We start from the raw sequence: 13,265 nt of genomic DNA on the forward strand, positions 1-13,265 counted from the left end.
TCCAGTCTCTCCTCATATTTCAGTCCTGCCATCCTTCGAATCAATCTGGTGAATTTTCGCTGCATTCCCTCAATAGCAAGAACGTCCTTCCTCAGATGAGACCAAAAATGAACACAATATTCCAGGTGAGGACTCAACAAGGCCCTGTACAACTGCAGTAAGAACTCCCTGCTCCTATACTCAAAACTCCTAGCTATGAAGGCCAACATGCCATTTGCCTTCTTTACCACCTGCTGTACCTGCATGCCAACTTTCAATGACTGATGTACCATGACACCCAGGTCTCTTTGCACCTCCCCTTTTCCTAATCTGTCACCATCAGATAATATTCTGCCTCCCTGTTTTTGCCACCAAAGTGGATAACCTCACATTTTTCGACATTATACCTCATCTGCCATGCATTTGCCCACTCACCTAACCTGTCCAAATCACCCTGCAGCCTCTTAGCATCCTTCTCACAGCCCACACCGCCACCCAGCTTAGTGTCATCTGCAAACTTGGAGATATTACACTCAATTCCTTCATCTAAATCATTGATGTATATTGTAAATAACTGGGGTCCCAGCACTGAGCCCTGTGGCACCCCACTAGTCACTGCTTGCAATTCTGAAAAGGACCCGTTTATCCCCACTCTCTGCTTCCTGTCTGCCAACCAGTTTTCTATCCACGTCAATATTTTAGCCTCAATACCATGTGCTTTAATTTTGCCCAACAATCTCTTGTGTGGGGTCTTGTCAAAAGCTTTTTGAAAGTCCAAATACACCACATACGTTGGGTCTCCCTTGTCCACTCTACTAGTTACATCCTCAAAAAATTCTAGAAGATTTGTCAAGCAAGATTTCGCTTTCATAAATCCATGCTGACTTGGACTGATCCTGTCACTGCTTTCAAATGTGCTGCTATTTCATCTCTAATAATTGATTCCAACATTTTCCCCACTACTGATGTCAGGCTAACCGGTCTATAATTACCCGTTTTCTCTCTGCCTCCTTTTTTTAAAAGTAGTGTTACATTAGCTGCCCTCCAGTCCATAGGAACTGATCCAGAGTCTATACAATGTTGGAAAATGATCACCAATGCATCCATTATTTCTAAGGCCACTTCCTTAAGGTCTCTGGGATGCAGACTATCAGGCCCTGGGGATTTATCGATCTTCAATCCCACCAATTTCCCTAACACAACTTCCTGACTCTTCGTGAAGACAGAACCAAAGTATTTGTTCAATTAGTCTGCCATTTCTTTGTTCCTCATATCGCATGATTCCCCATGACTACAAAAATCTATCTATCTCAGCCTTGAATATATTCAGAAACTCAGCATCCACTGCCCTCTGGGGCAGAGAATTCCAAAGATTCACAACACTCTGAGTGAAGAAATTCCTCCTCATTTCTATCTTAAATGGCCTGCGTCTTATCTTGAGACTGTGACTCCTGGCTCTAGACACTCCAGCCAGGGAAAACAACCTCTCAGCATCTATCCTGTCAATCTTCTTCAGAATCTTGTATGTTTCAATGAGATCACCTCTCATTCTTCTAAACTCCAGGGAGTATAGGCCCATTCTACACAATCTTTCATCATAAGACAGCCCTCTCATACCAGGAATCAATCTAGTGAACCTTTGTTGCACCAACTCCAACGCCAAAGTTACAACATAATTTCAGCTGTGCAGTAAGGTGAACTGATAAAAGGGACTACAACAGCAAATGATAAAGGGAAATTACATCAACCTTACAAGGGGACATGAACGCCCAGTCTTTCTGTCACATATCATGGGTAATCTTACATGTGAGAGATCTTCCAGTGGCAGCATGGACATACAAAATTACACCATCATATAATCATCTATAAATCCAGCAGCACTATTGACACCGATAATGAGTCGCCAAGGTTGCTGTATATTTATCTTACAATATTTAAATGCGTAAGTAAAGAAAACGTACCTCAGAGAATCGCTGCACATCCTGGGTCAAGGTCCCTACCCGACGCCAACCAAAATGTTTGAGAAACTTGACAACTGCAGGATTGACTGCATTATCTGATGGAACTGTTCGGAAGAAATAGGGATATTTCTTCTTATCAGCTAGGACCGGTGTAGTTGCAGCAAAGGAAAGCTGAAAGAAATATTAAGATATTGTCAGTAATTCAAAAAGAGCTACCTTCACATTGTATTGACATTATTGTTGAGAACCATTTTATCAGAACCGCAGATCCACCTCCCATAAAACAACTGACATCATTATATCTGTGTGCAGCACTGAGAAGCTACATCCAGAAGGGATGATTTCAATCCAGTGAAAATATTGAACGATTGCAATACCTTTTAGTTTGCTGCCCAATCTCACAAAGTGCGTGTATTTAAAACAAACTGAGGAAAGCAGTACACCTTTGAAAATCCATGATGTAGAGTCCTGAGTTTTCTTTCCCTCATATAAAAGAACATAGAAGAGTGTGGAAAGAAACAAAACTATAGGATGCCGAAATTGGCCACAGCTGGAAACACGGCGCACCTACCATGTTTCGAGTGTTTTTACCTGTGCGGTTGATGCGGTGGCCTCGTGAGCGAAAATCCGCTCTTTGGGGGGTTTTTTCAGCGGACTGAAAGACGGTCATAATGGGGGTGGATGTGCGGCGGTGAGCAGAGTTTCGCACACTAGAGAGGCGGAATTTGGGGGCGGGCGAGTGTCCGCCGCTGTCAGTCATCAGCGTAGTGCTGATAACATCATCATGGTGCCACGTCACCACATCTCTCCCTTCAGTTAAAGAGGAGATGGGTGTGAATTCGGTCCACTGGGCCAGTGGCCTGGCCCCTAAGAGGGGGTGCCACGCTGCCTGTTGGCGGCCGGGCCGAACCCGGGGGTATAATTGTCGGCCCGACATGGCAGTCGCTGACAAAAAAAAAGATGGTGGCTGCGGCAGTAGGCCCTCCCCCTTTAATGTCAGCTGCACTGTCATTTTGAGTATACTCCAAGCACAGTGCACCGGCAGAAAAAGCTGCTGGTGGCACCGAGCAGCGGCAGCAGGATTTTTTCAGTGGAATTTCACCATTGGGGTAACATCAGCGGTGCGTGCTCTGATGACACACTTATGCCGGACGGCAGCAGAGGAGCAGTAGTGGGGGGAGTGTGTTATCGCCGGGATACCACAGGTGTGGAATTTTCAAAATGGCGGCCATCCCACAAAAATTTGGCGGCCATCGCACTCGACAGCATGGCCCACTTCTTCATGATACTCCATGCTGGTGCTTCAATATACTGCACAGTTGCACTATGCAATTTTGTTTGTAATTTCTTTTTTCTATTTCTGTCAATTTTCTCCTCTTCCCCATCACTTTTAAACACAATGGGGTTCTCCTAATCTCCCACCCTTTAGTGAAAGATCTGGAGAATTCCTGGAGAAACAGCATAAATCGCTGTTTCCGCCATTAGTCTGGTATTGCAGCCAAAGTTATGGTGGGAGATCTGGAGAACCCCCAGTAGCTTGTCATGTGGTCATTCTTCACATGTAGGCTTTCATAGTTAACGTATTATTTAATCATGTGGAATATCATGGCCCAGCTCAATTGTATTCTCACCTAATGTCCACACACCATGCACTTCTAGTAGGAGTGGCTAGATAGTGATCAAGAGCAAGAAACTGTAACTAATTTTCTTTTTCCTAAACCAAGACCGCCAAAATGAAAGTAAAACTTGCATTTATATAGCGGCTTTCACGAACACAGGATGTCTCAAAGCACTTCAGAGCCAATGAAGTACTTTTTTTTTTAAAGTGTTGTAATGTGGGAAATGCGACAGCAAGTTCCCACAAACAACAGTGTGATAATGAGCAGATAATTTGTTTATATTGTGTGGATTGAGGGATAAATATTGGCCAGGACACCAGTGATAACTCCCCTGCTCTTCTTCAAAATAGTGCCATGGGATCTTTTACATCCACCTGAGTGAGCAGACCTTAGTTTAACGTCTCATCCAAAAGACAGCACCTCCAACAGCGCAGCACTGCACTGAAGTGTCAGCTTAGATTTTTGCGCTCAAGTTCCTGGAGTGGGACTGTGAACCCACAATCTTCTGACTCAGAAAGCAGAGTGCTACCCACTGAGCCACAGGTGACACTAAGATCAATTGTAATGTTCTTACCAGGGATCAGGTGAGATGTTTGATTTGGCATAGACCAGGAATCAAACCTGTTATCTTTTTGATCCCTAAGGTTCAGCTACAAGCATTGACATAATCAGCTGAACTATTGGGAGAGCATGTACTACACTTGTAACTTTCCAGCAAGGTTTCTGTTTCGCTTTCCATTTCATCACTCCTTATAGCAATTACTTCCCTAATGGAATGGAACCCAATCAGATCGGATAACAAAGAATGATAGTCTCACATTTGTGGAATTTTGCATTCGGTTTGTTTGAGAAAAACAAATAAAACTCTTAAGGGATGATGCAGAAATCCTAAATAGGACAGTCCTAAGTCTTTTGTCCAGGCAAGATCAGAGATACATTATTGGTAGATGTAACCATCGATTAGAATATTAATATAAGTGATACTTATTATACAACATGTTCAATACATGTGGGAAATTATATCATTGTTATGAAATTGGATCAAGTACTGACTGCAGCATAAAACAGCATCTGTACCCATTCCAGTGAGATAGAGCAGTAAGGTTCCTTTGCTCTATTAGATCCTTATAACAAACAACCAGTATAAGACCAAAAATAATAAAGAACCTTCTTAAAATACCTAGATCAGTGCTCCGCAATCATTATTGGACATTTCCTTGGATACTCTGCAGTTGTTATATGTATTTTTTTCCTAAAATTATTTTCCTACGATTATATATCAAAAAACATATGGGACCATTGCTATGACATTTTTGTAAGTAGTAAAGAAATGCAATCTGTTATATGTGTCACAAAGACTAAATCATTTGAATAGCACACAAAACATAAGAACATAAGAACATAAGAAATCGGAGCAGGAGTAGGCCACCTGGCCCCTCGAGCGTGCTCCACCATTTAATAAGTTCATGGCTGATCTGATTATGGACTCAGCTCCACTTCCCTGCCTGCATAACCCTTTATTCCCTTATCGCTCAAAAATCTGTCTATCTCTGCCTTAAATATATTCAATGACCCAACCTCCCCAGCTCTTTGGGGCAGAGAATTGCATAGATTTACAACCCTCTGAGAGAAGAAATTTCTCCTCATCTCAGTTTTAAATGGGCGGCCCCTTATTCTGAGACTATGTCCCCTAGTTTTAGTTTCCCCTATGATGGAAATATCCTCTCTGCATCCACCTTGTCAAGCCCCCTCATAATTTTATATGTTTTAATAAAATCACCTCTCATTCTTCTGAACTCCAATGAGTATAGGCTCAACCTACTTAACCTATCTTCGTAAGTCAACCCCATATCTCCGAAAACAACTGAGTGAAGCTTCTCTGAACAGCCTCCAATGCAAGTATATCCTTCCTTAAATATGGAGACCAAAACTGTATGCAGTACTCTAGGTGTGGTCTCACCAATACCCTGTACAGTTGTAGCAGGACTTCTCGGCTTTTATACTCTATCCCCCTTGCAATAAAGGGCAACATTCCATTTGCCTTCCTCATTACTTGCTGTACCTGCATACTAACTTTTTGTGTTTCATGCACAAGAACCCCCAGGTCCCACCGTACTGCAGCACTTAGCAATTTTTCTCCATTTAAATTATAATTTGTGTTATATATGTAAACTTGTATATACCCTGTACAGCCACCAGAGGGCTCATCCCCTGGAGTCCCAAGAGATCCCATGATCCCTTGGGAGCACATGTAGTTAAGGAGGCCTCACAGGTTGGAGAGCCACTCTGGAGACCTGCAATAAAAGACTAAGGTCACACTTTACTTTGAGCTCACAGTATCCAGTCAGACTCTTTCTTCGTACATAACAACTGGTGATGAGATACAAATTACGAACCCAACGATGCAGAGAACAGTGGTCATCCTGGAGAAATTCTCGGAGGGAGATGATTGGGAAACCTTTGCGTAGCGCCTCGACCAATATTTTGTGGCCAACGAGCTGGAAGGAGAAGCGAACGTTGCCAAATGAAGGGCGATTCTCCTCACCGTCTGCGGGACATCAATGTATGGCCTCATGAAAAATCTGCTTGCTCCAGCGAAACCCACAGAGAGACCGTACGATGATTTGTGCACACTGGTCCGGGAGCATCTGAACCCGTAGGAAAGCATTCTGATGACGAGTTCTACACCGACAAAAGGTCTGAAGGCCAGGAAGTGGCGCGTTATGTCGCCGAGCTAAGACGCCTTGCAGGGCATTGCAAATTTGAAGGACATTTGAAGAACATGCTCAGAGACTTGTTTGTACTTGGCATTTGCCATGAAACGATGCTTCGCAAACTTTTGACTGTAGAGACCCCAAACTTGAGTAAGGCCATAGTGATAGCCCAGGCGTTCATTGCCACTAGTGACAATACTAAGCAAATCTCTCAGCACATGAGTGCTGCTACCAGTATTGTGAACAAAGTGACGTTGTTTTCAAATTGCAATGTACAGGGCAGGCCCAACATGCCTGCAGCTGCACGTCTGCAGATGTCTCAGAGTCCACCATCAGGGGTGATGAATGCAAGGCCATTAACACCTTGTTGGCGCTGCGGGGTTGATCATCATTTCCATTCGCGCTTCTTCAAAGGGTACGTTTGCAGGGGCTGTGGAACAATGGGACACCTCCAACGTATGTGCAGGCGAGCTGCTAATCCTGTTAATTCTGCAAACCACCATGTTACAGAGGGGGACAGATCCACGGAAGATCCTCAGACCAAGGAGGCAGAGTTATATGGGGTGTTCTAAGTGTCCACTGATAATGCTGAAGGTTGAACTAAATGGACTCCCAGTGACAATGGAGTTGGACACGGGCGTGAGCCAGTCCATTATGAGCAAAAAGACTTTCAAAAAATTGTGGTGCAGCATGGCCTCAAGGCCAGTCTTGACTTCAATTCGCACAAAACTGAGAACTTACACAAAGGAACGGATTCCCGTAATCGGTAGTGTTACTGTAAAAGTTTCCTACAATGGAGCGGTGCACAAGCTACCACTCTGGGTGGTACTGGGCGATGGTCCTACGCTGCTTGGCAGGAGCTGGCTGGGAAAGATACGCTGGAACTGGGGCAACATCCGAGCGCTCTCGTCCGCTGATGGCACTTCGTGTGCCCAGGTCTTAAACAAGTTCCCTTCGCTGTTCGAACCAGGCGTCGGGAAGTTCCAAGGAGCAAAAGTGCAGATCCACCTAATTCCGCGGGCATGACCCATCCATCACAAGGTGAGAGCAGTACTGTACATGATGAGAGAAAGGGTAGAGATCGAGCTAGACCGGCTGCAATGAGAGGGCATCATTTCGGCGATCGAATTCCCGAGTGGGCCAGTCCGATTGTTCCTGTCCTCAAGGGAGATGGCACCGTCAGAATCTGTGGTGATTACAAAGTAACTATCAATCGTTTCTTCCTGCAGGACCAATACCCACTACCAAAGGCCGATGACCCTTTTGCTACGCTGGCGGGAGGAAAGACGTTCACAAAGCTGGACTTGACCTCGGTCTACATGACGCAGAAGCTGGAGGAATCATCGAAGGCCCTCACCTGCATCAACACGCACAAAGGTCTCTTCATTTATAACAGATGGCCGTTTGGAATTCGATCAGCGGCAGCAATATTCCAGAGGAACATGGAAAGCGTACTGAAGTCAGTCCCATGCACCGTGGTCTTCCAGGACAACATCTTGGTTACAGGTCGGGACACAAGTGAGCAACTGCAGAATCTGGAGGAGGTTCTTAGTCGACTCAACCGCGTGGGGCTCAGGTTAAAATGCTCAAAGTGCGTTTTCCTGGCGCCTGAAGTGGAATTCCTGGGAAGGAGGATTGCGGCGGACGGCATCAGGCCCAACGATTCAAAGACGGAGGCAATCGAGAATGCACCAAGGCCACAGAATGTGACGGAGCTGCGGTCGTTTCTAGGACTCCTGAACTACTTCGGTAATTTCTTACTGGGTCTCAGCACACTGTTAGAACCACTGCATGCCTTACTGCGTAAAGGAGACGAATGGGTATGGGGCAAAAGCCAAGAAAATGCTTTTGTAAAAGCTAGGAAATTGTTATGCTCAAACAAATTGCTTGTGTTTTATGATCCATGTAAGCGTTTGGTACTAGCATGTAATGCGTCGTCGTATAGCGTCAGGTGCGTATTGCAACAAGCTAATGATTTTGGGAAATTGCAACCGGTTGCTTATGCATCCAGAAGTCTGTCTAAGGCTGAGAGAGCCTACAGCATGACTGAAAAAGAAGCGGTGGCGTGTGTCTATGAGGTAAAGAAAATGCATCAATACCTGTTAGGGCTAAAATTTGAATTGGAAACTGACCATAAGCAACTGATATCCTGTTTTCTGAGAGTAAGGGGCTAAATACTAATGCATCGGCCCGCATCCAGAGATGGGCGCTTACCTTGTCCACATACAACTATGCCATCCGCCACAGGCCAGGCACAGAAAACTGTGCCGATGCTCTCAGTAGGCTGCCATTGCCCACCACGGGGGTGGAAATGGCGCCGCCCGCAGATTTAGTCATGGTTATGGAAGCATTTGAGAGTGAGCAATCACCCGTCACAGTCCAACAGATTAGAGCCTGGACAAGCCAGGACCCCTGACTGTCCCGAGTTAAAAACTGTGTGCTACACGGGAGCTGGTCCAGTGTCCCAATGAAAATGCAGGAAGAGATAAAGCCGTTCCAGCGGCGCAAAGATGAAATGACTATACAGGCAGACTGCCTTCTGTGGGGCAATCGAGTAGTGGTCCCCAAGAAGGGCAGAGACACCTTCATCAATGACCTCCACAGTACCCACCCAGGCATCGTAATGATGAAAGTGATAGCCAGATCCCACGTGTGGTGGCCCGGTATCGATGTGGACTTGGAGTCCTGTGTGCACAGATGTAACACATGCGCGCAGTTAAGTAATGCACCCGGGGAAGCGCCACTAAGTTTATGGTCTTGGCCCTCCAAACCGTGGTCTAGGGTCCACATCGACTATGCAGGCCCATTCTTGGGTAAAATGTTCCTTTTGGTTGTCGATGCGCACTTCAAATGGATTAAATGTGAGATAATGTCAGCAAGCATGTCCGCTGCCACCACTGAAAGCATGCGGGCCATGTTTGCCACGCACGGGTTACCCGATGTCCTGGTGAGCAACAACAGGCCACGTTTTACCAGTTCTGACTTCCATGAATTCATGACCCATAACAGGATCAAACATGTCACATCTGCCCCATTTAAACCAGCATCCACCAATGGTAAGGCAGAGAGAGCAGTGCAAACCATCAAGCAGGGCTTGAAGAGGGTAACGGACGACTCACTGCAGACTCGCTTATCCCGAGTCCTGCTTAGCTACCGCACGAGACCCCACTCGCTCACTGGAATCCCACCTGCGGAACTGCTCATGAAAAGGGCACTTAAGACAAGGCTCTCGTTAGTTCACCCAGATCTACATTAGCAGATAGAGAGCAGGCGGCTTCAACAAAGTACATACCATGATAGCGCAAATGTGTCACGTGAGATTGAAATCAATGATCCTGTATTTTTATTGAATTATGGACAAGATTCCAAGTGGCTTCCTGGCTCTGTTGTGGCCAAAGAGGGGAGCAGGGTGTTTCGGGTCAAACTTTCAAATCGACTCATTCACCGGAAACACTTGGACCAAATTAAACTCAGATTTACGGACTATCCTGAGCAACCCACTTTGGACCCTACCTTCTTTGACCCCACAACATACACACTAGTGGCAACCGACACCGTGGTTGGCCATGAAGCACAACCCATCATCCACAGCAGCCCAGCAGGACTCACCACACCAGGCAGCCCAGCAAGTCCAGCTGCACAGCAGCCCAGCGAGGGCCCAATAGACAATTCACCTACATCAGCATTTGCCCTGAGACGATCAACCAGGGCAAGAAGGGCCCCAGATCGACTCACCTCGTAAATAGTTACAGTTGAAAACATAGAAAACATAGAAAATAGGTGCAGGAGTAGGCCATTCGGCCCTTCGAGCCTGCACCACCATTTAATGAGATCATGGCTGATCATTCACCTCAGTACCACTTTCCTGCTTTCTCTCTATACCCCTTGATTCCTTTAGCCGTAAGAGCCATAGCTAAATCCCTCTTGAATATATCCAATGAACTGGCATCAACAACTCTCTGCGGTAGGGAATTCCACAGGTTAACAACTCTCTGATGAAGAAGTTTCTCTTCATCTCAGTCCTAAATGGCTTATCCTTTATCCTTAGACTGTGTCCCCTGGTTCTAGACTTCCCCAACATCGGAACATTCTTCATGCATCTAACCTGTCCAGTCCCGTCAGAATTTTATATGTTGCTCTGAGATCCCCTCTAATCCTTCTAAACTCCAGTGAATACAGGCCCAGTCAATCCAGTCTCTCCTCATATGTCATAAGAACATAACATAATAAGAACATAAGAATTCGGAACAGGAGTAGGCCATCTAGCCCCTCGAGCCTGCTCCGCTATTCAATAAGATCATGGCTGATCTGGCCGTGGACTCAGCTCCACTTACCCGCCCTCTCCCCGTAACCCTTAATTCCCTTATTGGTTAAAAATCTATCTATCTGTGACTTGAATACATTCAATGAGCTTGCCTCAACTGCTTCCTTGGGCAGAGAATTCCACAGATTCACAACCCTCTGGGAGAAGAAATTCCTTCTCAATTCGGTTTTAAATTGGCTCCCCCGTATTTTGAGGTTGTGCCCCCTAGTTCTAGTCTCCCCTACCAGTGGAAACAACCTCTCTGCCTCTATCTTGTCTATCCCTTTCATGATTTTAAATGTTTCTATAAGATCACCCCTCATCCTTCTGAACTCCAACGAGTAAAGACCCAGTCTACTCAATCTATCATCATAAGGTAACCACCTCATCTCCGGAATCAGCCTAGTGAATCGTCTCTGCACCCCCTCCAAAGCCAGTATATCCTTCCTTAAATAAGGTGACCAAAACTGCACGCAGTACTCCAGGTGCGGCCTCACCAATACCCTATACAGTTGCAGCAAGACCTCCTTGCTTTTGTACTCCATCCCTCTCGCAATGAAGGCCAACATTCCATTCGCCTTCCTGATTACCTGCTGCACCTGCAAACTAACTTTTTGGGATTCATGCACAAGGACTCAAAAGAGTTTCATGCACAAGGACCCCCAGGTCCCTATGCACCTCAGCATGTTGTAATTTCTCCCCATTCAAATAGTATTCCCTTTTACTGTTTTTTTTCCCAAGGTTGATGACCTCACACTTTCCGACATTGTATTCCATCTGCCAAACCTTAGCCCATTCGCTTAACCTATCCAAATCTCTTTGCAGCCTCTCTGTGTCCTCTACACAACCCGCTTTCCCACTAATCTTTGTGTCATCTGCAAATTTTGTTACACTACACTCTGTCCCCTCTTCCAGGTCATCTATGTATATTGTAAACAATTGTGGTCCCAGCACCGATCCTTGTGGCACACCACTAACCACCGATTTCCAACCCGAAAAGGACCCATTTATCCCGATTCTCTGCTTTCTGTTCGCCAGCCAATTCTCTATCCATGCGAATACATTTCCTCTGACTCCGTGTACCTCTATCTTCTGCAGTAACCTTTTGTGTGGCACCTTATCGAATGCCTTTTGGAAATCTAAATACACCATATCCATCGGTACACCTCTATCCACCATGCTCGTTATATCCTCAAAGAATTCCAGTAAATTAGTTAAACATGATTTCCCCTTCATGAATCCATGCTGCGTCTGCTTGATTGCACTATTTCTATCTAGATGTCCCGCTATTTCTTCCTTAATGATAGTTTCAAGCATTTTCCCCACTACAGATGTTAAACTAACCGGCCTATAGTTACCTGCCTTTTGTCTGCCCCCTTTTTTAAACAGAGACGTTACATTAGCTGCTTTCCATCCGCTGGTATCTCCCCAGAGTCCAGAGAATTTTGGTAGATTATAACGAATGCATCTGATATAACTTCCGCCATCTTTTAATACCCTGGGATGCATTTCATCATCCCAGCCATCCTGGGAATCAGTCTGGTGAACTTTCGCTGCACTCCCTCAATAGCAAGAACATCCTTCCTCAGAATAGGAGACCAAAACTGAACACAATATTCCAGCTGAGGCCTCACCAAGGCTCTGTACAACTGCTGTAAGACCTCCCTGCTCCAATATTCAAATCCCGTAGCTATGAAGGCCAACATACCATTTGCCTTCTTCACCACCTGCTGTACCTGCATGCCAACTTTCAATGACTGATGTGCCATGACACCCAGGTCTCGTTGCACCTCCCCTTTTCCTAATCTGCCGCCATTCAGATAATATTCTGCCTTCGTGTTTTTGCCACCAAAGTGGATAACCTCACATTTATCCACATTATACTGCATCTGCCATGCATTTGCCCACTCAGCTAACTGGTCCAAGTCACCCTGCAGCTTCTTAGCGTCCACCTCACAGCTCACACCGCCACCCAGTTTAGTGTCATCTGCAAACTTGGAGATATTACACTCAATTCCTTCATCTAAATCATTAATGTATATTGTAAATAGCTGGGGTCCCTGCACTGAGCCCTGTGGCACCCCACTAGTCACTGCCTGCCATTCTGAAAAGGACCCGTTTATCCCGACTCTCTGCTTCCTGTCTGCCAACCAGTTCCCTATCAACGTCAGTACATTACCCACAATACCATGTGCTTTAATTTTGCACACCAATCTCTCGTGTGGGACCTTGTCAAAAGCCTTTTGAAAGTCCAAATCCACCACATCCACTGGTTCTCCCTTGTCCACTCTACTGGTTACATCCTCAAAAAATTCTAGAAGATTTGTCAAGCATGATTTCCCTTTCATGAATCCATGCTGACTTGGACAGATCCTGTCACTCCTTTCCAAATGCGTTGCTATTTCATCTTTAATAATTGATTCCAACATTTTCCCCACTACTGATGTCAGGGCTAACTGGTCTGTAATTACTTGTTTTCTCTCTCCCTCCTTTTTAAAAAGTGGTGTTACATTTGCTACCCTGCAGTCCATAGGAACTGATCCAGAGTCGATAGACTGTTGGAAAATGATCACCAATCATCCACTATTTCGAGGGCCACTTCCTGAAGTACTTTGGGATGCAGACTACCAGGCCCCAGGGATTTATCGTTCTTCAATCGTATCAATTTCCCGAACACAATTTCCCGCCT

The 13,265-nt window shown here is 45.5% G+C and overlaps 1 protein-coding gene across 1 annotated transcript in view; it reads right to left on the reverse strand.

Annotated features, from left to right (window-relative positions):
• Positions 1 to 13,265, reverse strand: part of gabbr2 (gamma-aminobutyric acid (GABA) B receptor, 2) — a 1,540,887-nt gene that overhangs the window by 736,703 nt on the left and 790,919 nt on the right. The window contains exon 3 of the mRNA XM_070880004.1: positions 1,941 to 2,111. Within this exon, the coding sequence (XP_070736105.1) occupies positions 1,941 to 2,111 (171 nt within the window). The remainder of the gene's footprint in view (positions 1 to 1,940; positions 2,112 to 13,265) is intronic.

The sequence above is a fragment of the Pristiophorus japonicus genome, chromosome 5 (assembly GCF_044704955.1).
Source record: "Pristiophorus japonicus isolate sPriJap1 chromosome 5, sPriJap1.hap1, whole genome shotgun sequence".
In the NCBI taxonomy this organism is placed as follows: domain Eukaryota; kingdom Metazoa; phylum Chordata; class Chondrichthyes; family Pristiophoridae; genus Pristiophorus; species Pristiophorus japonicus.